Source organism: Vulpes lagopus, chromosome 23 (assembly GCF_018345385.1).
Source record: "Vulpes lagopus strain Blue_001 chromosome 23, ASM1834538v1, whole genome shotgun sequence".
Classification (NCBI taxonomy): domain Eukaryota; kingdom Metazoa; phylum Chordata; class Mammalia; order Carnivora; family Canidae; genus Vulpes; species Vulpes lagopus.
The window spans coordinates 2,242,409-2,267,389 of NC_054846.1; the positions used below are offsets into that span (position 1 = coordinate 2,242,409).

The 24,981-nt window shown below is 35.0% G+C and overlaps 1 protein-coding gene and 1 pseudogene across 2 annotated transcripts in view; both read right to left on the reverse strand.

Moving 5' to 3' along the window:
• Positions 1–3,522: 3,522 nt before the first annotated feature.
• Positions 3,523–5,038, reverse strand: LOC121481377 (annotated as a pseudogene).
• Positions 5,039–11,957: 6,919 nt separating this feature from the next.
• TLL1 (tolloid like 1) overlaps positions 11,958–24,981 on the reverse strand; it is a 196,432-nt gene continuing 183,408 nt past the window's right edge. For both annotated transcript variants that reach the window (XM_041739072.1, XM_041739071.1), the window contains 2 exons: positions 18,524–18,774; positions 11,958–17,227 (listed from right to left, as the gene is read on the reverse strand). In XM_041739072.1, coding sequence (XP_041595006.1) covers positions 17,093–17,227; positions 18,524–18,774 — 386 coding nt within the window. In that variant the 3' untranslated portion in view covers positions 11,958–17,092. The remainder of the gene's footprint in view (positions 17,228–18,523; positions 18,775–24,981) is intronic.

Below are 24,981 nucleotides of genomic sequence, written 5' to 3' on the forward strand. Positions count from 1 at the left end.
ACATTCATGCTTGACCATACACTTATAAAAAGCAGGTGCTATATCAACTGTGGTTTTCGTCCAGTATCCATTTGTTTTCAGGATACAGTGTGTGTAGCCACCTCCATGTGATACTCAAATACTGAATCCATTTGGCTAATTTAATAAAACGTGTTTGCTCCCCAAAATAGTATGGTTTGCTGAAGGTTAAATTATGTTCATTCCAAACTTTCTATCTATTCAATTTTGCAAGGTTTTCCACTGAGATCATGATCTGTTTTTGCCAGGAATATTAAAAGAACAAAAAAATATCATTTTGGAAAGAAAAATGGGAGTAAAAATGTGGTAATTTAGCTTTATTCCTTAATAAATAAATATTTTATATTTACTTATTAAATAAAGATTGATAAACTAATCCTTTTAAGAATGAAAAAAAAAACTTTCTTTTCATTCACCTGTCTTAAAGCCAGTTAAGAAAGTTACTTACTTAAAATGGAAATATAAACTTTTGTCTTTACCACAGAAAATCAAATTTATTAGCATGCTGTGACATAAACTCATGGTTTTATCCCAAACTTACTGTCTTATAACCTAAAAAAAAAAAGAGACAAATTAAAAAAAGAGAAAGAGCTCTCTTGTTTATTTTACAAAAGGAATTTCACGTTTCTTTTTTTTTTATTTTTTTTAATTTCACGTTTCTATAATGTAAACTAAGCATGTTTATGAAGGTAAAGGATAGCATTTTCATGTTCATTATTATCAGTGTCAAGTCCACTCATATGAGTTATAGTGTATTAATTTCATACTAGCATCGCTCAGAAAATATCCCAGATCCTAGAGTGACAGATGCTCATCTTCTGAATAGACCCTTCCTAGTACATTGGTAACTCAACATAACTTAATTCAACCCCATTTCAATCCAATTCAAGCCAATTCTTAATATTGGAGGTTTTTACTGTGCAAGTCTGGTGAGTACAAGGGAAAAATAATAATATCCACTGCCTGCTTTCAAGAACAGGAAAACATTACACAGGAAAAAAAAAATGAGTATAAGGATAAATGCAATCAGCATGAAATGTAATTTGGTGCCACACAGAGAAGTGCACTCAGTATAATTTTCAAAACCTCTACCATAGTGCTTTTAAAAGTACATTATCTTATGACAAAATCTATCTGTTCAACCACAATATAGCTCTAAATTGATTTATTTTGTCACTCTCCATAGGATTTCTTGAAGGAAACTATGGCATAAAATGAAATTTATCTGCATTCTTTATCTTTCTGATAACAGAAATATTTTACAATCTCTGTTATTTAGAATGCTCTTCTCATATTCTATTAAGTAAAATCTTGATCTCTTTAAAAATCAAAAGGACAGAAAAATACATATAAGGACAAAAGAATGCTCTAAAGAATTATCAATTTCAAAATGCTTTTACCCTGAAGCTAAGACAACACTGTAAAAAGCTAAAACTAAAAGACTATTCAAGTGTATTTCACTTCTGGATTCCCATTTGAACTTTCAGCTTCGGATATATAATTAACTGAATCTACTAAAACAGAGATGTTAACTGTATTTTTTGGTCAATTATTTTCCACGGACAATTAAAAATGTTGTTTCTTGTCATTTCTCCATAGATAACAGTTCTTTTAGGGTATGGAATTTTTGTAATTTTCTCAAAAAAAAAAAAAAGAAAAAGAAAAGAAAAAGACTGTTCTTTCAATATTTCCAATTCCCCTGCATTCAGTGTTCTGTGATTAGGTATTTGGTCAAATTATTCATTTAACATTTTCTCTCAGGAATATTGTGGCAAAGATTAAGTCATCCTCTACACAGATGCATAGCCTCTTAGGCAGAATCAAGAGTTGAGGGAAGACCTGGAACAGAATATTGGAGAATCGTAGCATAGATGTTTGTCTCTCTGAACATTTCGCCTCTCAAGTCCTGGCTCCCCTGACAAATCTCAGATGACTTCAAAAGAGAATTGCTTTCTTTTTAAAAATATCACCCCATCTCTGTGAAGATCCGTTGGAATTTTTCCATTTATATTCTTTGACATGAATTGATCTGCAGATTGCTTTGGGTAGCATGGATATGTTAACAATATTAATTCTCCCAATCTATAAGCAACAAAGTATCTTTCCATTTATTTGTCTTCTTCAATTTCTTTAATCAATATCTTATAATTTTCAGTGTACAGATCTTTTACCTCTGGTGTTGAATTTATTTCTATGCATTTTGTTCTTTTTTAAGTATTGTAATTGTTTTCTTAGATTCTCTTTCTGATTTTTCACTGTTGGTATATAGAAATGCAACTTATTTTGTGGCAACTTTATTGATATTGTATATTGGTTCTAATAATTTTTTGGTGCAGTCTTTAGGGTTTTCTGCATGTAATATCATGTCATCTGCAAATTATAAAATTTTACTTCTTCCTTTCTGATGTCAATGCTTGACATATGTAGAGGTATTTTTTTCCTTGAATCTAGTCTGCTAAGTTTTATCATGAATAAATGTTGAATTTTGTCAAATATCTTTGCCACATCTATTGAGATGGTTATATGATTTTTATCCTTCATTTTGTTAATATGCTGAATCATCACATTAAATGATTTGCAGCTATTGAACTAGCCTTGCATTCTGGAACAAATCCTGCTTGATCACTGAGTGTGATCTTATATAGCATGTTGTTTAATTTGGTTTGCTAACATTTTATTGAGGATTTTTGTACCTATGTTCATCAGGGATATTGGCCTATAATTTTCTTTTCTTAGAATATCCTTATCTGGCTTCAGTATCAGAGTAATGCTGGCATCCTGGAATAAGGATTTGTTTGTCTTGTTTTCTGTTTTATTTCCATTCTAGCTAACATACAGTGTTATAAAAATTTCAATTGTACAATCTAGTGGTTCAACAATTGTATACATGAATTACTCAGTGCTCATCATGACAAGTGTACTCTTTAATTCCCTTCCCCTGTTTCATCCATCTCCCCATCTACCTCCACTCTGGTAACCATCAGTTTGCCCTCTATATTTAAGAATCTTTTTTTTTTTTTGGTCTCTTTTTTTTGTAAAATAGGTTGGGAAGTGTTCCCTCATTTTCTACTTTTGGAAGAGTTTGAGCAGGATTAGAATTAGTTTCTTTTTAAATGTTTGGTATGATTCACTAGTGAAGCCATCTAATTCTGAACTTGTCTTTGTTGGGAGATTTTTTTAAAGTCAATTATACCATTTAGTGATGATGGAATTATACTGGAAAACATTCAAAGCAAAAGAACAATCTTTTGAATAGAATAATTTATTTAGTGAAATGTTTCTTTGAAGCATAAAATGCAAAAGATTGTAAAGTATGTCAGTATGGATGCCTTTGGATTTATATATAGGACATCTCAGCAATGGTTTTCACAAGTTCCACTCCATATCATGTCAAGTAATTGTTTAGTGTGTGCATGTGTTTAATAACTATATCTCAGAACAATTAACTTTATTTTAGCTGGGATTCTTGGAATATATTTGCTTACACTGAGTTGTACAAAATAGTTATTTTTGGCCAGTGAATGTGCACTTCTCTTTAGCTAGGTGATAGTTTAATTTCTAAATTTAGAATAATCTGTTCAACACTATACCCTTTTGGTAAAGTTTTGTTTTTGTGTGAGGTTTTAGTTTTGGTTTTTGGTTTTGAGGTTTTTGTTTTATTTTGTTTTGTTTTGGTCCTTGGTGACTTAATTTCTTCCCTGTGCTTATCAGGAAGAGATAGAGATGAAGGACAAACTGATATTGGAGACCTGGTGGCAGATATCTTGCTAAGACCACTTTAACCAATTGGTTAGACAGTAATTCGCTTAGTTAAGAGTTCTTATCATAAATTTCAAATGGAGCTTTTGGTATTCTCGTGGTCATCTTAAGTTAGAATCAATTGTTTTGTGGTGGATGAAATTTTTAGAGATGATGATCTAGAATTTCAATTATATTTGCCAAATTTTCTCCAGTTCCATTTGGAAGCATTTTGTTCAAGCTTGCAGGAAACAATATTTTTTTTTATTCTAGACCTTTACCTACACACATTGTCTAAAGACTCAGAAAGTCAGAAGGTTTGGGCTGTCTTATTTTGGGTATCGCTTTGAAGGGAGAAGGTTGTTGAGTAACAACTGAAGTACAAAAGGTAGTTTGCAGTCTTGGCCTCTCTTTTTGTATAGTTATATGCTGTATTCTTTCCATTTCCAATAAATGAATAATCGAATGTTCAGTAGAGCTTTCTGGATGTTCCACTCTTACTTCCCAATTTTCAGACACTGAGAGGGCTAATTTGTGAAAATCCAGAGAGTATCAAAATGAGGAAGAAGGAAAATCAGGATATGGGAAGATTCCTCAACATTTTCTATGGCTTTTGGCTTTAAGTTCAGGTCTGTATCTTAAAACTATCTGAATAAAGTATCATTTGCTTTTTTATTTTCAGATGAATCACTTTGATCTCTTAAATTTTCCTCCACACTGTTGTATCCATATGTAAAATTCTAATTTGGAGCATTTAAAGTTTCAGCACTGTAGTTGTTTTCTATAGTTGAACACGAATTAATATGAGTCTCACTTCTGTTCTTTAAAAAGTATCCACCAGCATAGGGCCAGTGGAGACCTAACGCATCTGCAGTCCAAAGTAAGAACCCGTATGCTTATCAACTTAAGGATTTGTTAGTGAGTGGCTCAGAGTGAAGACTTATGGGATTATTGGTTTCCAGTTTCCATTGATGGTTTTTTGAAGTCTCTGTTCTCCATGATAGTTCCTTCATTGAAGGATAACCCCATAAATGAAATACCCATTGTTTACCATTCTGTGTTCCTTTGTAAGCATGTTCTGACAAATTAAGTTCTAATATCAGTTGCTAGATGAATTCTCAACTGATTCTGCACTATCTCTTCTTGGTAGGAGGTTTTTATTTTCAGGAACATCTACTTCTGAATCCAAATTCTAGTGAGATAAATTCTCATGAGAGATGTTTGACACAGGAAGGTTGGTACCATATTTCTCACTATTTCTTCTCCTTGTTTTTTTCCCCATTTCTTTGAAATCCCCATGGCACCCCAGCCCCAAATATCATCCCCACCATTGTCTCCAAGGACATGTAGCTTTTAATCCTGGGGCACATGTGGGTGAATGGCTTAATGGGTGGCCCCTCCACCCGGGCCTTCCTGCAATGGGAGGACAAGGAGGGCACTGGGCATTGGCTCCCTCAGCTGTGGACAACCTGCCAGGCCTGCAGCCAACCTCAGGGTAGATGTCAGGCCTGGAGCCCAGGCTGGGCCCAGAAAGACCACCATTGGCTGTGGCTGGTATTCAGCAGGCTTCCCCAGTGGCTGGTGGAAAGTTTTTTATTATTAATTCAATCTCCTGACTAGTCATTTGTGGGTTTAGATTTCTATTTTGGGGGAGGCCTTGGTGGCTCAGCAATTGAGCGTCTACCTTCAGTTCAGGTTCTGATCCCAGATCTGGGGATCAAGTCCCACATCGGGCTCCCTGCATGGAGCCTGCTTCTCCCTCTGCCTATGTCTCTGCCTCTCTCCCTCTGTGTCTCTCATGAATAAATAAATAAAATCTTTTAAAATATACATAGATCTATTTCTTCAAGTTCAGCCTTCTCAATTGAGTAGATTATATGTTTCAAGGAATCTATCCATTTCTTCTTGGTTGCCAAATTCATTGGCATATAATTATTTCTAGAAGTCTCATGATTCTCGTATTTGTGTGGTTATCAGTTGTGATACCTTCTTTTTCATTTTACTTTTATTTATTTGAGTCTTCTCTTTTTTTTCTTTGTAAGTTTAGCAAAGGTTTGTCTATTTTATCTAAAAAAATAATAATAATAAAAGCTTAGCTTCATTGATCTTTTCTACTGTCCTTTCAGTCTTTTTCATTTATTTCCTTTCCAATCTTTGTTATTTCCTTTCTCTGCTAATCTGGGGCTTATTTTTTTCCCTCTAGTTCCTTGAGGTGTAAAGTTAGGTTGCTTATTTGAGATTTCTCTTTTTTCTTAACATGGGTGTTTATCACTACAAACTTCCCTCTTAGAATTGCTTTTGCTGCATCCCAATAGCTGTGTTGTTCCATTTGGAACATCCATGAAAATGATTCCATTTTCATTTGTCTCATGATAGTTTTTTTTATTTCTCTTGATTTCTTCTTTCACCAATTATTTGTTCAGGAGCATGTTGCTTAATCTTCACAGTTTTTAATTTTCCAGTTATCTTTCATAATTGATTTCTCATTTCATACTACTGTGATTGGAAAAGATGCTTCATATGATTTCAATCCTCTTAAATTTATTAAGCGTTGTTTTGTGGCCTAACATGTGATCTACCCCAGAGGATGTGCAAGGTGCTCTTGCAAAGAATATTCATTCTACTGCTGTTGGATGAAATGTTCTGTATGTATCTGTTATGTCCATCAGGTCTAACATAAAGTTTAAGTCCAGTGTTTGCTTACTGATTTTGTATCTGGATGATTTTCCACTGTTGAAAGTGGGGTATCAAATTCCCTGCCATTATTGTAGTACTATTTATCCCTTTTGATCTGTTAATATTTGTTTTACATATTTAGATGCTTATATATTGGTACATAAATATTTATAATTATTATACCTTCTTGTTGAATTGACCCCCTTATCATTATATAATGACCTTCTTTGTCTCGTCTGATAGTCTTTGGCTGAAAGTTCATTTTGTCTGGTATAAGTATAGGTACACCTGCTTTCCTTTGGTTTCTCTGTATATGGAATATTTTCCTCCCTTAACTTTCAGTCTGTGTATCCTTAAAGCTGAAGTGAATCTTTTGTAAACAAGATACAGTTGGGTTTTGTTTTTCAATCCTTTCAGCCACTGTTTATCTTTTGGTTGGAAAATATAGTCCATTTATATCTAAAGCGATTATTTACAAGAATAGACTTACTATTGCCATTTTGTTCATTGTTCCCTAGTTGCTTTGTAATCTCTTTTGTCCTTTCTTCCTCTCTTACTTTCATGCTTTATTATTTGACAATTCTCTATAGTAGTACACTTTGATTTGTTTCTCTTTACTTTTTGTATATCTATTATAGGATTTTGCTTTTTGGTTACCGTGAGGTTTATATAAAACATCCTATATTTATTACAGCATTTTAAACTGTTAATAATTTAATTTCAAATGCATAGTATCACTTATATGTGGAGTCTAAAAAAAAATTGAGCCCATAGAAATAAAGAAGAAAAGTGGTTGTCAGGAGAGAGAAATAAGGAGAGGTTGATAAAAAGGTACAAATTTTAAGTCTTAAGATGAATAAGTTCTGAGGATCTAATGTATAGCATGGTAACTATATTCTATAATACTATAGTTTATATATTAAATTTACTAAGGAGTAGATGTTAAATGTTCTCACACACAAAAATAAATATGTGAGGTTATGGATGTGATAATTAATTCAATGAGAGGACTCCTTTCATAATGTATACTTACATCAAAGCATCATGTGTACACTTTAAATTATCTTACAATTTTATTTGTCAATTATATTTGTCAATAAAGCTGAAAAAAGCTACTTTTCTATGTGTTCTTGATGGAATATATTAGTTTGCAGCAAGCTATTCCATCATAACTAAATATAGAAGTCAATACAATTTAATTAATCTGCATAAATTGTTTACTTAATGGGGAAGTTAGTGGCTTGTCTTTTTTCAATGGAGAGTTAGTTGTGGATATATTAGTATTCAAAATGACAACAAAGATTAAAACAAAAATCTGAATTATGATTACTTTTTAAAATTTAAACTGTAATGTGTATATCAACTCTTTTTCATATATACTTTCTTTATCACAGACACAATGTAATCTTGGAAAAGTTATTTCATTTATGTTATATTCAAGACCCCCATCTGCAACACTGAAATAATACTTATCTTACAAGGTGTTGTGCACTCTAAAAATGCTTAATCTGAATTAAAAATCAACACAGATAGAGGCATCTGGGTGGCTCAGTGGTTGAGTGTCTGCCTTCGGCTCAGGTTGTGATCCTGGGGTCCTGGGATCGAGTCCCTCATTAGGCTCCCCACAGGGAGCCAGCTTCTCCCTTCCTCCTATGTCTCTGTCTCTCTCATAAATAAATAAACAAATAACAAAAAATCTTTTAAAAATCAACATATATTAATTATTATATCTTATTTAAAAATTCTTTGAGAACATGTCTTTTAAATATTATATTTATTTATGTTGCTCTCCTTCACTAGGACCTAGAGGGGAAAATTAGAAACAGGAGAATGAGGGAATTGTCACTTCAAGCCAGGAATTTTATTTTTGTATCATTACAGCTTTCACTTTTAAAGTGTAGTTAAGTATTTAATTCTTATGGTTATGAATTTAAAAATTTTAAAGATCACAGAATGTTATATATCATATACATTTATGTTCTCAATATCGTGTCTTTTTATATATTACCAGTTGTCTATCATCTCTCAATCCAAAATATGTTTTTTCATTGCCTGCTGTGGCAAATGGAGCTTTGCATATTTATCCTTTGCTAGCCTCATATTAATCTCTTTGGGGGCAAAGCACTAGATGACATCATTGGAGGGAAAGGCTCATCTTTCTGATTCTGAGTTGCTCTTCTCAGAAGACTCCTGCAGCCTGCACAGCTTCTCTAATACCCAGCTTTGGCAGTTCAGGTGGCTTCTCTAAAACCAGGTAAAAGTTCAAGAGTTCTTCCTGTAAAGGAATGGGATTCCTGGTCAATGGGTAGAAACCTCTTCAAGGACTGCATACGGCCAAGTGCCCATCTAAAGCATTTGCACCAGGTTAAATTCTTTCCAGGGGTGTGTAAGAGTTCCCGTGCTATAAATACTGACAAACATTTAATAGTGTTTAAAACTTCAATTTATACAAATGAAGCAGATATGAAATCCTCTCTCACTTTTAAAATTTGAATTTTCCAAATAATAGCTGTCAACTCTATTTTCCTGTTTATTTGGTCATTCTTATTTCCTCATCTGTGAATAGTCTACACATCCCCTTTGCACATCTGTCTATTGCATTGGTGGCTCTCTTCTTCTGTAAAGTTTAGGATTTACAAGCTAACAGGCAGTGTCCTCAACATTAATTGTTCTTGTCAAAAAAGTCTCTTTTGCATGTCATTCTTCCCTCTTGGCTTATACACAGGCAGCAGCAAGCGACATTTGCCCCACAAGTAATAATTTGCCAACTGTTGATCTATTGGGTTGTTTGTATATTATTAAATTTAAGATTCCTTTATATAATTTGGGTTCTAATACTTTATCAGGAATATAGACTGCAAATACATTATATTTTAATATCTCTCTTGCTGAAACCTTAAAATTCTTACTCCTCATTACTGATTTTTTTATGATTTTGAGAATTTTACATATTTTGAGACTATATTATTACATATGTCCAAATTTATATTTTTAATTTTTTACTGTATTATTTAGTTTTATCATTGTGGAGTCATTTGTTTTATCCCAAATGATACTTTATGCCTTAAGATTTATTTTATTTTATACTACTATTGAAACATCAGTTAACTTTAGCTTAGAATTTATCTTATGTGGTTTTTTATTTTCAATTTTTCTCATATTATGCTTCATAAGCATCCTTTCTAAAAATTTATAAATGAGTTTTTAATTCAATCTGACTATATCTTCCCTTAAACTAGAAATTTTATAGCACTTACAAATTATTGTAATTACTGGTATATTTATTTCCTCACTCATAAGATGGAGACAATATAATTCATGGTTAACTGTGAGGTTAAATGAGTTATATGTCCCACATTTAGAAAAATACCAGTCAGATATATGTTTCAGATTTTACATATTATTGTTTTGGTCATCTTAGTTTATGCTTCCTATTTTCTTTACTTTTTTTCTATGATTTTCCCCTTTTTTATGCTATCCTTGATATTTCTTATTTTAAAATTACTTTTCCCTCTCTATGTGTTAGAAGTTTTTTATCCTGTTTCTATGCTTTCAGTTACCATTATAATTGTACTTGGTATTCAACAAACTGTATGGTTAATCCTGTTCTCAAACTCTATGAAGAACTTAGAACTCCTCAAATCCAGTGATCTCTCTTTAATTGTACACATTTTCTCATAATTAATTCCACTTCCTCCTCAAATTAGTCAGTGCTTTATTTTTATAGTATTAATATCTTTTAAAATGGTACATAATTACCAATTTCTTTGATCACTGTTCCCTCTTTTGTATCATTCACTCCTGTTTTCATCTTTCTTCTAGAAGAAAAATCCCTTTAACAATGAGTATCTGTTAGTGGTAAACTCTTTGTTTTCTTTAACCCAAAATTGACTTAATTCTTATTTCTAACTAGTAGTCCAACCGAGTTCAAAAATTTATATCAATAATTATTTACTATTGGGACACCTGGGTGGCTCAGCAGTTGAGCGCCTGCCTTTGGCCCAGGGCGTGGTCCCGGGGTCCTGGGATCAAGTCCCATGTCGGGCTCCCTGCGTGGAGCCTGCTTCTCCCTCTGCCTATGTTTCTGCTTCTCTCTGTGTGTCTCATGAATAAATACATAAAATCTTTTTAAAAATGTGACATGCTGTATTTCTGAAAGTATTTCCTTCTATGTAATATTTTCTTTGGTTACTTTTAAGTTGTTTTTCTTTAACTTTGTGTTATGCAATTTCAGTTCTCTGTGTCTGGGTGTAGTTTTCCTTGTATTTATTTTGTTTTAGAACTTAAGTTTGAGAACTCACTTGAATATGAGGATATACGTCTTCCAAAAGCTCCAAGACATTTCAGATATTATCTATTGAATATCTTATTTTCCTCCATTCTCTATATTTGCATTTCAAACTTTTAATAACATATATAGAATATTCACACTCTAGTCCTTATCCTAAATATATTTTCTCATCTCTTTGTCCCTCTCATTCTAAGCTCTCTCAGTTCATAAATTATTATTGGCAGCTGTATCTAAGCTGAATTTTAAATTTTACTTATTGTACTTTTTTGTTTCCACAAATTCAATTTATTCTTTTTAAAAATCTCCATATTTTGGTAGTGTCTATACCTTTCCACATGTTTTCTTTCTTTTTTAAAATCATTTTAGTCTACATATGATAATTCTAGTATCCAATGTCCTAAAGTCTAATTATACCACTTGTTATTTTGGATTACTCTTACCTAAACATTTTATAATTTTTTTGTTGGGACATCGCATCACATTCGAGGCATTATCTATAGAGTTACTAGAATGCAAGGGTACGTATAGTGAGGCGATGAGGCACAAGTCATACTGCAATTGCAAAACATCCTTTTCCACTCGTTAGGACAGCATTGATTGGAGATTTGGGGTTTCAAGTATCCTAACGTGGATCATAAGAATTAGACTTTATCAAGCGCTATTGGTGCTGGCCATCAGCAGTGCTTTTGGTAAATTACATTATTTCCATTTGTTCAATAATTACAGGAATAAACATCAGAATTTTGATATGCTGTGCCACTCCCATCATCTATTTTGAGAATGAATAATTTACAAGTTGAAAATAATTCAACTTGATGCAAAAAAAAAAGTTAATTTTAGAGGACAATTGAAATTTTAAAAAGAACAAAGGCAAGTAAGAAGACTAGAAAACCAAGGATAAGGAAGGATGCATGTTAATACTTTTCTCAAGATACAACCATGTTATTTGGAATAATGTCCCCCAAAAGGCTGTAAAATATAAATGCATGTTTTATACTGCAATTTTGACACATTGTGATTGCTTTTAATTAATGTTTATCTCTTCAAGAGCTAGAATTTAACCTGCACAAAAGCAAAGACCGTCATTTTTTTTTTCTTTTTCAACCTTTCATTAAATTCTTAGTATCTAGTACAGTGCTAAGAATATTCAAAGGAATCAAGCAAATATTTGTGAAATAAATGAGTGAATAAACTACATGGTTGTAATATGTCTTTTGTTTGAAAATGACAAAAGTTTTAATGAAGGACCCTTACTCCCAGGGAATGCAAACACAGGTATAGACATTCAGTTTTATAAAAACGACTTTAACAAATTTATTAGATCCTTGTAGAGAATTTTCTTACAATTCACTTTGATTTTGTAATTATAGCCTCTTAAAGAATATTCACTAAATATTTCTTTAATTATAGCCTCCTGAAGTATGTTCACTAGATATTCTTTTAGGGTAGCTTTACATATCTAAGCTTTATTATCTGTTATCCTTTCACTTTGTCTTTTCTGGCAACCTTCCTGTTTAAATAATTTAATGGCATTCCTTGCAATAAACCCCTCCTTCTGACCTCAACTTTATCACCATTACTTTAGCATTTAGCTGTCACTTTTGTCAGTCACTGATTCTGACATAAAAATATCATGAGGGGACATAAATGCACTTTTACATTTTGATTGAAAAGTATCATTTTTAACTATATTTCTAATAGGTACTCTTTCCAAAAAAAATCCTAATAGAGCTTTTGACAAAGGAGATTTTTCAGTTCGTAGATTTGTCTTATAGTTTAAATATTATGACTAATTAATGACCCTATAATATTTTATAGAAGAAACACCACTGGATCTGGTTTTTTAAATGTAATGTGCACAATACACGAAAGCATTGAGCACGTTTACAGTATTATAAGTTGCTTTGAAGAACCTTAGTTGCTATTTTTATTTCGGATGCAAATATGCTAAAAAAATTGATAATTGGGCAAAAATAAAATGCTATATAACTGGTTTCTTAGTTAAACAACAGGTAGAGCAGAGTAAGAGCAGAGGGACTGGTGAAGCCAGTAGCTGGTATTCGTATAGAAATAACACATAATAACACAAGTAATTTCATTATTTACTCAACCTCTTGCCCCTGGGGAAGCAAAGGCAAGACAAGACCCAGCCACCAGGACCTTTTATCCACATGTCTTAAGCTGCATGTTGGTTTCTTAAGCCTTCTGTCTACGTCTGTTTTAACCCAGATGTTTCCACTCCAAGTTTTCAAAAGTTAGAAGCTGATTTAATGTTTTTAATTTTTTACTTAAAGTATTGGATGAGAGGGAAGTTGTATATAGTGAGATGTGCTCGGGGCCCTAAATCTTTCTGGGATCCTCCTGCATAGGAGGAGTGGACCTTCTTGGAAGCCTGGAAGCAGGCTGAATTTACTGGTAGGAGGCTGAAAGGGGGCAGGTTGCGGCCGGACAACGAAACAGGTCGATGTCAAAAGAAAGTTTGGAGACCAATAGTAATATCTCAAAATGTGTTAGATCCATCCGTCACATCAGTTATTTCTTAAGCTAATGACAGTGGGTCCTAATTTTATAATAATAATGCTAAAGACTAACAGCTAACTACTCATTGGCGACCACTTCCTAAGCACTGAAGCATAGAAAGCTTTAATTCGTTCACAGACCAGCTTTTTGTTTTCTTTTTGATATGATCATTTTACACAATGTTTTTCTCATAAAATAGAAGGCATAACTTCAATCTATAAATCTTTAGGAGGTAACTGTTGTTCCTGCTTTCTTCCTCCCATGCCAGATTTCACAAATGGTATTAAAGTTTTTCCAAAAGGCAAGTTTTATTCCCGTTGTCACTGAACACAATTTCCAAACATTTTGATAACTGCTTGAAGTAAGTTATTTTTAAATATCACACATGGTTATACTTTACTTTTAAAAAGTAATATTTACCCTTATGAAGAATAATAGTCATTAGATGCTTTTAGAGATTTTCTGTATGAGAGAGCAAAATTTAATATTTGAGGCTTACCAGCAAAAATATAGTAGCAATAGAGACCAAATAAAAGAGGCTAAGAAATTTAAAAACAAAATTGGACAGAATTTGAATCTGATACTGTGATATATTAAAATTAGTCTTACATAGCAAAAATCCAGCCAATTCAGGAAGGGGACATTTGGAGACTTTGGAAATACTATTGCTGCTTCTCATACATATTTTAAATGTAGTTTTGTGAAATTATGCTAAATCATGATCTCATTAATAAACTAGATTAATATTCAAAATTGACTTGAAAAATAATTTAATAAAATCATATTAAATAGGAGCAGTATTTTCTGTGTATAGTCAGTGAGGATCGTATAGGAGTTAGAACTTTGGCAAATAGAGAGCACAACCAATATACTGATGTAAGGGTTGAAAATAATTTACAAAATTAATTTAATAAAATGCTTGAAACAGTAACAACTATTAACAAAATAACAACAAAGCTGTTTGTACTTGCACTTAACAACACATTTAAGCCAAAATTGAATTAATATAAAAACAATATGCAGCAAATTGATATCTGACATAAGATACAGTAAAAATTAATGTTCACATTGAAGATCTGAAGTTGGGACATCTCTATATATACCTTCTAAATATCTTTTCACTTTCATTTCTTGGTTGTGTTGAAAGCAGCTCGTTGTGGCCTAATAAGATCTCAATCATAATATCCAGAATATTTCTTAAAGTAGAATACTACATTTCCCCTACCACGCCAGATAGAATAATTTAATGCATTTATTTTAACAAAAGGTCCATCCACGGTTACTAACTCTGAACTACAGAGTAGGTTTTTTTTTTTAATTTCTAGCACTAACTGTGGTTCTTAAAGATATCTACAGTTGATATTCGAATTGTCATGCTGTTCCTGAAAAGAACAATATATTTATCCTGATGGTTTTACTGTAATTCACCCCTAAAATTTACTTTATGTGGAAAGGTTTCACCATAAAAACATGTCTACTATTTATATATGTCAAGATTGATTCTACTACATTTTGTAGAACAAGCACAGATTTTTATATCAGACAAGCTGGGTTTCAACATCTAACTTTACACTGTGATCCCGGGAACGTTACATACTTTCTATGAGCCTCCATTCCTGAACTACAAAATGAGGACATCACCACAATTCTCAAAGGGTAGCATAAAGTTTTTTTAAAAAAAGCTAGTGCCATGTGCCTAGTACCCAGCTAGGCATAGTGTAGTACACTAGGTATTATGGGTTTTTCCCCTCTCCTTCCCATTCCTGATATATTTTGGCTAGTTGAAGATTAAGTGAAAAAATATAGAAGTTACTGGAATAAATCAGCTCCACTAAAAAGCTCATTATATTGCAGGCAATAGTTACACATTCCCAAAGTAACATTCAATAAGATCAAAAGATTGGTTTTAAAAATGTATTTACATATAATAATTCATATGCAAGAAAATATTTTTCAGGGCAACAAGGACCAAAAAAAAAAATGAATAAGCTATACCTGTGTGTATAGCTTAATTTTGTAAAAATGAAGAAAAATACCCAATTTTATTAAACGTCAAGTGTTCATGGACAGGTAACAGAAACAAACCTACTTCAGATAGCAATCTACGGCAGCATCAAAACATATCAAAATAGAGTTTCTGTAAAGGAAAAAAACTTTTTTTTTCATGTTGTTGATAATAATTAGAAGTTCCTATTATTTGACCATGAAATCTCCTAAAAAGGTGCTACTTCAAACAGGGTTCTAGTAGAACTTGGCACATAAATTTTAACTTTTCCATCCCCCACTACTTCTCACCTTCTTATAGCTCCACTCACTCAGACGACCTCACATATACATACACAATATTAAAAACACGCATGGCTTTAAAGCAGATAATTCATTTTCTACAACAAAAGCGGGTCACCATATTTATACCCCATGTTCTCAGTCACGGAAATGGATTTTCCTCATAGAGCTGCTAGTTAACATACATTATTATGTTCAACCTTTCAAAAGGTGTGTCTCCAGGAGGATCTGTGTGATCATGTGCAAGAATTCTAAGGCATTATAAGTAGTTGGGTCCACGGGACAACTGCTGCCCTGCAATGATAGACTCTTGATACACTGAACAAGTCTTTAGTCTTCAAATGCCACCAGACAGACATAGGGAAACATTCATAGTCTACAGGTGGTTGGCTCAAAGGTCAAAAAATTTGTTTAAAAAAAACATTTATGGAATAGCACCATAGAAAGTCTTTCAGAAACAAATCCTTTTTTTCCAACATTGCGTTTTTTAACCGAATCCCAAGAAGAAAAAGAGAGAGAGAGAGAGAGAAAGAGAGAGAGAGAGAGAGAGAGAGAGAGAGAGCTCTTTCAATGACTACATGGCCTACTTCCACTTCATTTCATTTTTTTTTTTAAATATAACATTAACCATGACAACATCAGCAATAACAACTACAACAGATCGACAACAACAGAAAAGACAGTAGCAGCACTGGTGACTTGAGAATGGACCATCCAGGCAGTCCCTTCGAAGAATTCTGTTCACACCTGTTGGGAGTTCCCTCGTGAAGTTCCCAAGACATCACGCTTCCTAAATTTGGTGTGAAAAGGCAGCACTTTCACTGAAAGAACTTGAGTTTACCAATCAACTGGGCATTTTCCAGGACTTAAATAAATGATGTCTAGAGTGTAACTGCCGTCATAGACACTATTGGCATTTCCAACTTGTCAAAGGGTCAATAAAATGAAGTGGCGTCAAGATCTTTTTGTGTTTCAAAGAGGTGAATCTGGCCTGCAAGTGAAAATAATGAAGCTGAAATATTCCAGTTCCCAAACATCAGACACGCCCACACTTAAAGCAAAACTGCCCTTAAGACTCCCATTTCGCAACATCCTATATGGATCTGTATCCAAGATATAAAGCCAAAGCAATTATCCTAAGATACGAGAAGAGGGTTTCTCAGTTTATGACCTGCAAGATCATTTTCTTTCTCCCAAAATCTTGAAAATCGTCAAAAAGAAACACTCTGCAAGGTCAAGACCCTGAATTGAACTGTCTGAATTGCAAGGCATCTATGTCAAGCCGTGAACAAAAGCTTCCGGAGTCTTCCTTGAAGTTACATGATGCCCTCTCACCAGCTTTATTTGTATTTATACCATCAAGCATGGAGTTGCAATGTCTTGGCAATGCTGATCAGGGTTGGCGTGAAAACTTCTCTTTTAGTACAGACATAATCCTGGTCTTACAGTTTTCTTCCGGTCAGACTCATTATATAAAACATTTGTACTAATATCTTCATTTAAAAAAAATACGTCTTCTCTCCATTATGCACATTCCTTTACGTTTTGATGGAGGTTTTGGTGTTATTTTTTGGTATGCATGGTATCTGGATATCTGATGCTTTTGTATCTTATATGAAATCCTTTCTTGTTGATTGTGTCATCAGTGTGAAAATGAATTAAAACAGCATCCCCAATTGAATAGATCTCTTCTGGTGGCTGAAGACAGAAACAAACAAACAGGCAAATAAACAAACAACAGAATCAGTCACTTATTTTCTTCAGTGTAATTCATGTTTGGGATTTTCCCCTCCCTCTGGTATGTGATTTAATCCTCCCAACAACCTCGAAAAGTGGGTATAAGTGACTTCTTCATTTTACAGATGAGCAAACTTGAGATTCAGAGAAGCAAATGACACGCTCAAGATCATAGGCATTAATGTAGCTGGGCTTGGAACATAAGTCTGTTTCCAAGTTCTGGAACTTGGTGGGTTTTTTCCCCCAAAATTTTAAGCCAAGTTCCTGTGACTTACAAGTAAATAAAGTAAGGCTCAAAGAAGATAAAGAACTTGACGGGATGAGCACTGGGTGTTATTCTGTATGTTGGTAAATTGAACACCAGTAAAAAATAAATTTATTAAAAAAAAAAAAAGAAGGTGCTCTGAGGCAGAGCCACTTCCAGAATCCAAATCATCCATTCCTGTTCGTTTTAATGACCTAAATACCAAGAAGCTTTTTCATTTCATTTCAGCTGGTATTTGGACAGGAATTCAATATTATTCAAGTTCAGGATTATGTAAGCAATAGGCACTGGTAGACAAAAAAATGGAACTAACGTCTTCAAAACAAAATATGTATGTATTCAGAAGACCACTTGATATTTTTGCAGGGGGCCCGGGGGGGGGGGGCGAGCGGGGAAGCATTAAGGAAATCTTAGACTTTCCTTTTTTTCTTATTTCTCGTGGTGACACTCTGACCTGGATCTGGCATTCTGTCCCATGCACAAGCGCACACTCCAGTGGAACATTCTGGCAGCACTGGCTAAGCCCACACACCAGGGGTGGCCCTGCCACCCAGCAAGCGTATTTGTTGAGATGGGAATGCCAATTTGAATGGTGTGTATATTCCTTTGCCTCTGTGTTTTAATTTAAGAAGCCTACAAAACCATCAAAGGTGTGTGTTTAAATTTATTGCCTTTAGATTCTTAAATGCTTAAATGTTTATTGCACAATAAGAACCTGAATAGAAAAAGTTAGGATGTGGACAGCAACAAACAATTATACCTACTAAGTTCATCTCTCTTGGGTGATATTATTGAGGAAACCCACTAGAGATGGAGAAGAGGTAAGGGAGTAGAGGCCCAGCATAATTTGTCAAGCCAATAAGAATAGGATGTGATTTTTTTTTTTTTTTTTTGGTAAAAACATTGCCGATTTGTATACGGTCCACATCACAGTCATGACTCAATGGGCATTTTCTACCATGGCCATGGTATCCTGTAGGGACTGTATTTACCCCTGATCCACAGAATCGACCAAGCCCCACCGCGGTTGAATCGAGACCATCAAAGAGCTCAACATAGTCATAGCCACAGTCAGCTTCTTCCTCCACTTCAAAAATCTGGAAGGATAACTCCAGGCGGAAACCCCGTTCTGACACTAACAGCCATTCGCAGTCAACCTGTCCCGGGTAGTTGTTATCACCAAACTGGGCATGCGAGTACAGATCTCTGGGCTTCAGCTCTGCCCTCAGCCGGCCACCGCACTCTGCCCGGGAAAGAAAAATGAAATAAATTCAGTGAGCTTGAGCAAGTCCAAAGCCACTTCTGATAGGGTGTAAGCTTTCTTTGACTTCTGAATTCATTTTGATCCTCAGACGCGTCTCCCATAATGGTAGAGTCTGAGGCTGTGCTGGGGATCACCACAGGCCCTCGGCATTGCTGGCCAACACCTGGGAGCTCAGCTACTTTAGAGGAGTGACGTCATTTCCCTGATCCATAGGGCAAAATGCAGATGATGAAAATAATACCAATCTCAGTGGGTTTTGAGGATTTAATGGATACGTGAAAATCACTTAAAAAACACTGCCTAGCATATAGTCACTCTCAAATTTTTTCATTGTTATACACGATGCTGTTTTTAGTCTCCACTAACTAGTTTTTATACAAAAAAAAAAAAAAAAAAGAGGTCAGTATCTTAATTCAGGTTTACTCTTAATCATGTAAGAACCCAGAATCCAAAGGAACAAGAAATAACTTAAAAAAAATATATATATATATATATATATAAAACTCCGGTGTGTACATGAATGATATAGAGCTCTACATAGAATATGTAGGACAGTTTTACTTAGGTAGAAATATTTATCTAATTTGGTTGGGAAAAAACATACATGCATCCTTATTCGTAGTAACATTGGTAGTATCGGAACCTGTTAAGTATATTTCGTATTTGTAATAAATAGAAAATGTTAAATGCTCTTTTCACAGCTTCTTTTTCAGAAAGATACTAAAAACCATATGGTTTACCAGTTATTGCTTTTGTCACTAGAGGTAAATATACCAAATAAATAGATGAGTATGCACAAAAATTTCCAGCTAGCATAATTTAGAAATAAAAGTTTTCAAGACTTTTCTCAGAAACTTTGTAATCTCAGCCCCAAAACTTTCCAATGCCTAGAGATTCAAAAACCAAACCAAAACAAAAACAAACAAACAAACAAAAAAACAGAAACCTAGAAATTAAATAGAGACCCCCTCCAACCAATCTACATGCAAACTCATGGCAGGGCGTCGGGGGAGAAGATATAAAAAGATCTCTTCTTATAAAAGAAAAGATATAAGAAATGTTAGAAGAAAGTAGGGTTTCTTTCTTTCTGTCTGTTCCTGGTCTGAAAGCAGTACTTCCAGGGCTAAAACCAAGCAAGTCCCAGGAAAGCTGGCATAAGCTGGGAGGTAACAAGAACAAAAATCCAAGGTGGAAAGATGTGGACGAGCCAGGACCCTAGATTATCAAAACAGTGTAACATTCTCACGGCCAACTGCGACCAAACAGTCCCTGGTGGCACCGGTGAGGGTGGACTCCACAACTACAACACCTCATGGGATTTTTCAGATTTGCACATGGTTTGCCCGCACTGGTGATTTTAAATGACTAAATCCTTCTGAATCCCCAGGCTGGAGCCCCACTCAGGTGTATCTAAGTACAGGTAGGCTCCACCAAGCGTATGGGCACCGTCACCCACAAAGCCATTTTGAGCCTGTGCATGGCGGATATATGCTCCAACTGCCAACCGGGGCTTCCAGCCATGAGAATAACCCCCACTGGGCTGTATTCCATGAAGAACTGAAGTGTCCTTCCCTGCTCCAGGGGGGCAGGTGGGGCATCTTGCACAACCAATCGATAAAGGCACCACTATTGCAAATGTGAGCGTGTTAGAATCACCTGAAAGCTAGACTCCTCTCTTGAACATCTTCTCCTGAATCCCACCGACTGGAGGTCAAACATCCTACCCTTCCCACCACGGTGCTTCCCTAATTCCAAGAAGTATCGTCCTTGCTCTCTGACAGCTCTCCATGGCCACTCCACCTGGGTCCAAATCTGGCTTTTGCCTGTCATCAGCAGTGGGACTTCACGTCTACAACAAGGATCATACCTAGTACTCACATCGTAGGGTCTAGAAGAAGAGTGGATGGGATAATACATGTAAAATGCTTGAGAGATAGGAAATGGAGGCACCCGGGCAAGGCTAGCTTCACGTAGGCCTCCACCGTTACTGTCATTATTGTCCAGTAAGAACATCCAAATGCCATCACGTGTGCTTCTAGCGATCCATTCGTGTATGAAATGAAAAGCCAGGAAAAATAAAAAACGATTGAAAACACTATTAACCTGCTATCATGAAGGGAGACGTCTATGTTTGAAGGCCAGTAAGATATTTTGCGAACAATATTTCCAAATTTAACATACAAAGGTATAAACCAGGGTAATCTCATGTAGGGGATTTTTAAAAACTCAACCTGGTCTCAAAGTTTGATAGAATTGCCTGATTTGTTTTGTTTTCAACTTAAAAAAAGAAAAATAGCTGCGGGCACTTGTATTACTTTATCCCGCAGCCAGAAGGAGCGGAAGGAGGCGCCAGCTCCCGCGTGTCTGCCTCGTGGAGACGAAGCCAGAAGACAGAAGACCAAGGTCCAGAGGAGGCCACCCTCTGTCAGCCCCAGGCTGGAACGAGATTCAAGGAGGAGGGAAGGTCATGGAACCAAATGGAAAAGGAGATTCCATGAAGCCTCCGTGAATCTGAAAATGACAGTGAGAAGCTATGGTCTGATTTTACTGAGAATGCCTCAAAAGTGGCCATATTCAAAATAAATAAATTACATTTCAGGATGGCTTAAAGTGTCTCAGCAGTTTGCCTATTTTCCTGTATGCGTCCATGCACCACCGCGTCCCTATGCATCTGTGATCCAACTAATAAATCTGGAATTAAAGGTCCAACCATGAAAAAAGAGAACGAGAGAGAAAAAATTTAGTCCACAGGATAAAAATTTTAAGGACAAAGATTTAAATATTACGTGCACAAGATGTGTGATTTTAATACGCCCTGAGAGAAATCCCATAAGCAGAAAATAACAGGCAGCCTGAGGGCAATTGCCTACGGGTGTCTTTGAGATTCCTGGGGGCGATTCTTCGAAATACGGTCAATATATCAGTTAATATGGTCCCTTTAAGGGTTTTTAATGAAATACATCTCCTGAAAATATTCCTATTCATTTACCAAGTTGGAACAATATAAAACTAGTGTGGCATGTCAGCCGTATTATTCTCTTAAATCAATTATTTGAAAATACTTTATAAGCTGCCCGAACATCTACAGAACTCTGGAAAATGAAAATGAAGCCGAATAAGAAAGGTGACAAGGAGGGACACGAAGCCTGGGGGTGGCTTTTGTTTTAATTCGGAAAGACACGATTGTTTGTTTCCCCATAAAGTATTAAATTCCCAAAGAGGCCCTGTAATCTGACCTATAAATGCTTTCAGTGGCCATTCTAATTTAATTGAACTAGATCAAAATAATTTCCTTTCTAAGAAGCTTAAGATTATGCCTCATTTGATTTTTTTTTTCTTGTTTGATTTTAAGTGTCATCGATGAGTAGTATGACGCTGTGGGCCGCACCAAACAAGTCCCACCAGACAGTATTTCATTTTATTTTTTTAATGTTTCAAGTTTCTATATAAATTCTAGTTAGTGAACACATAGTGATGTTAGTTTCAGGAGCAGAAGTTTAGAGACTCATCACTTACAGGGCTCCCGACCACGAGCGCCCCCCTCTACCCCAACCCCCCTTAGCCCATCCCCTGCCCACCTCCCTCCAGCGACCCTCAGTTTGTTCTCTATACTTAAGAGTCTCTCTTATGGTTGGCCTGCCCTCTTTTTAATTTTTTTTTTGACAGGTCGTGTATTAAAATATTATTTTCTCTCCAAATTTCCCTCTTTTTCTGTATTACAGCCATATCTCTGAGAGAATACACAGGAGATATATTATTGCTGACAGATGTGTTTCCTGCAATAAGTTGATCTAAGGGTGGTATAATGCTGTTTGTTACCTGATTAAATGTATTTGGGCTTAGAATTTGGATATACACCAGCGGAGGGAAAAAAGGACTCTTTCCAATAAAATCCAAACACATAATGCTGTGAAAAAAATAGCCATAAAGCCATAGTAGAGCTGTATTTCTAATCACCTGGTTTCAAAATTCATGGCATTAGAAGCTTTTCTTATGTAAAGAATTCAAATTATATGCAGAAATATAAATTTACTCAACCAAATTAAAATGGTATTTACTCAACCAAATTAAAATGTGTATTTCAGGCCCATTTCAGGGTCGATAATGGTCACACATATTTCAGAAGGCAGTAAATAATGAGTAAGGGGTTCTATACATGTAGCAAAAATTGGCTGATGCGGCACGGGACGTGACCACCTTGTCAGTAGAAACTGACTAAAAAAGTCAAAAGTACAGAAACTTCTGAAAATCGGAAGTTTAACTTAAGACTGTAAGTTGTCAACAGACAGAAATTCCTTCTGTTTCCTGGTAAATTCCCACAAATGCCTAATTTTCTTTTTTTGCTATGAATTACTAATACCTTCCAGTGTCTCTCCAAACAGGTACCAAATAAATGTCTGATGAAAGACTATGGACTAAATGAACTTGTTAAAGAGAAAGCTTTGAGATCAATAGTAGTCACTACGCAGAAGGGTTTCCGCATGTATGACTAGCAGGAAGGAACAGTATAGGGATCCCCGGGGGGCTCAGGGGTTGAGCATCTGCCTTCCTTCGGCTCAGAGTGTGACCCCAGGGTCCTGGGATCGAGTCCCGCATCGGGCTCCCTGCATGGAGCCTGCTTCTCCCTCTGCCTGTGTCTCTGCCTCTCTCTCTCTCTGTGTCTCTCATGAATAGATAAATAAAATCTTAAAAAAAAAAAAAAGTAACAGTATGAAACAAATAGACCCAGAAACAGTAGCTGGGTGAGAGCAAAAATGTATGGGTGAAGAGAAAAAAGCCACAGATAACATCAAAAATTCTGATGACAGCAAATGAGTAGGAATTAAGAAGCCAGGATTCCAATACCAACTATTATTTTGTTGTTGTTGTTGCTCTACTTTGGTTGTCATATAAGTTGCTTTTTTTTTTTTTTTTGTCATGTAAGTTTTAGTTTGGAATCCTCATGGGTAAGATAACAGGGCTGGATTAAACAATACCCAAGGCACATTTTACCCAACAAAAATGTGATCGGTGGCTCATGTGGGTATTTGAGTGGATGTGAACTGAACATCCAATAAATGCTACATACTTTGAACAGAGGATTTTTAAAAACTTACATAAGGAAGCATCAATCTGTACCTAGTGTTTCAGTAACAGTGACTGGTTTTATATCAATTTGCTTCCTAATCCAAGACTTTTACATAAAGAGAAAATATGCTACAGTGGAAAGTACATGAGCTTTGGAGACAGAGTAAGGATAAAATCCAGGCTTTGACATAATTTTTGAAATCTCTGAAAATTAATTAATCCTCCAGATTTTCCATTTCTTCCTCTGAAAAATGAGGATAGTAATACATCATATAGTCTTTGAGGTCTCTATATACGCAAAATGTATATTAAGTACATGTGTGTGCCTAACATGCCAAAGACATGCCACGTACACCGTCAGATCTCGATACGTGATCTCCGTTAGAACTTACCTGGATCCTACCAATGGATTCTTAATGGTAATATAAACAATACAAAATAGGATCCAAGAGCAGATGCCATACAAATTAAAGAGGTTTATAGCTATAAGAAACCCTAAACAGTATTTTACAGATGAGGAAACCAAAGTGCAAAGAAATGATCTTCTCCAAGGTTTCCAGCTAGGTGATGCATAAATGAACCAAAAACCCAATATGTACCACCCAGGATACTGTAACGTAATATAAAACTTAGTCCTCCTACTCACAAAGAGTAAAAAATCCTATAAAAGTATGTTTTATTAAAGTAATAAAGAGGAATTAATAGGTAGGTAAGTTAAAAATAGGTAGTCAGCTATTTCAAGAATTTTGACAGCATGTTTTCAGATTGCATTCTTGGAACTTGTGATCGCCAGAACATTAAAAAATATACACATGTCATAAACTCTATGCTATCAGGAAAGTACTAATGAAATCATGGGATTATAATCACTCCACCCCTTCAATGCATAACAAGTTATCAGGAAAATATTTAAAGAGCCAATGTCAAATGTATGGAAAAACCTTTCACTAGTATGAAATTTCTGTAGTCTGTGAAAGAGTCTCCTCAACTCAAAATATTTATGTTAATCATGAGAAATAATTAAATTGAATGATTAATGAGTCCAACCATTACTAGTAGGAATCAGATAAATTCTGAGAATATTCACTTTCTCACAGATTTCAATATAAATCTAATAAT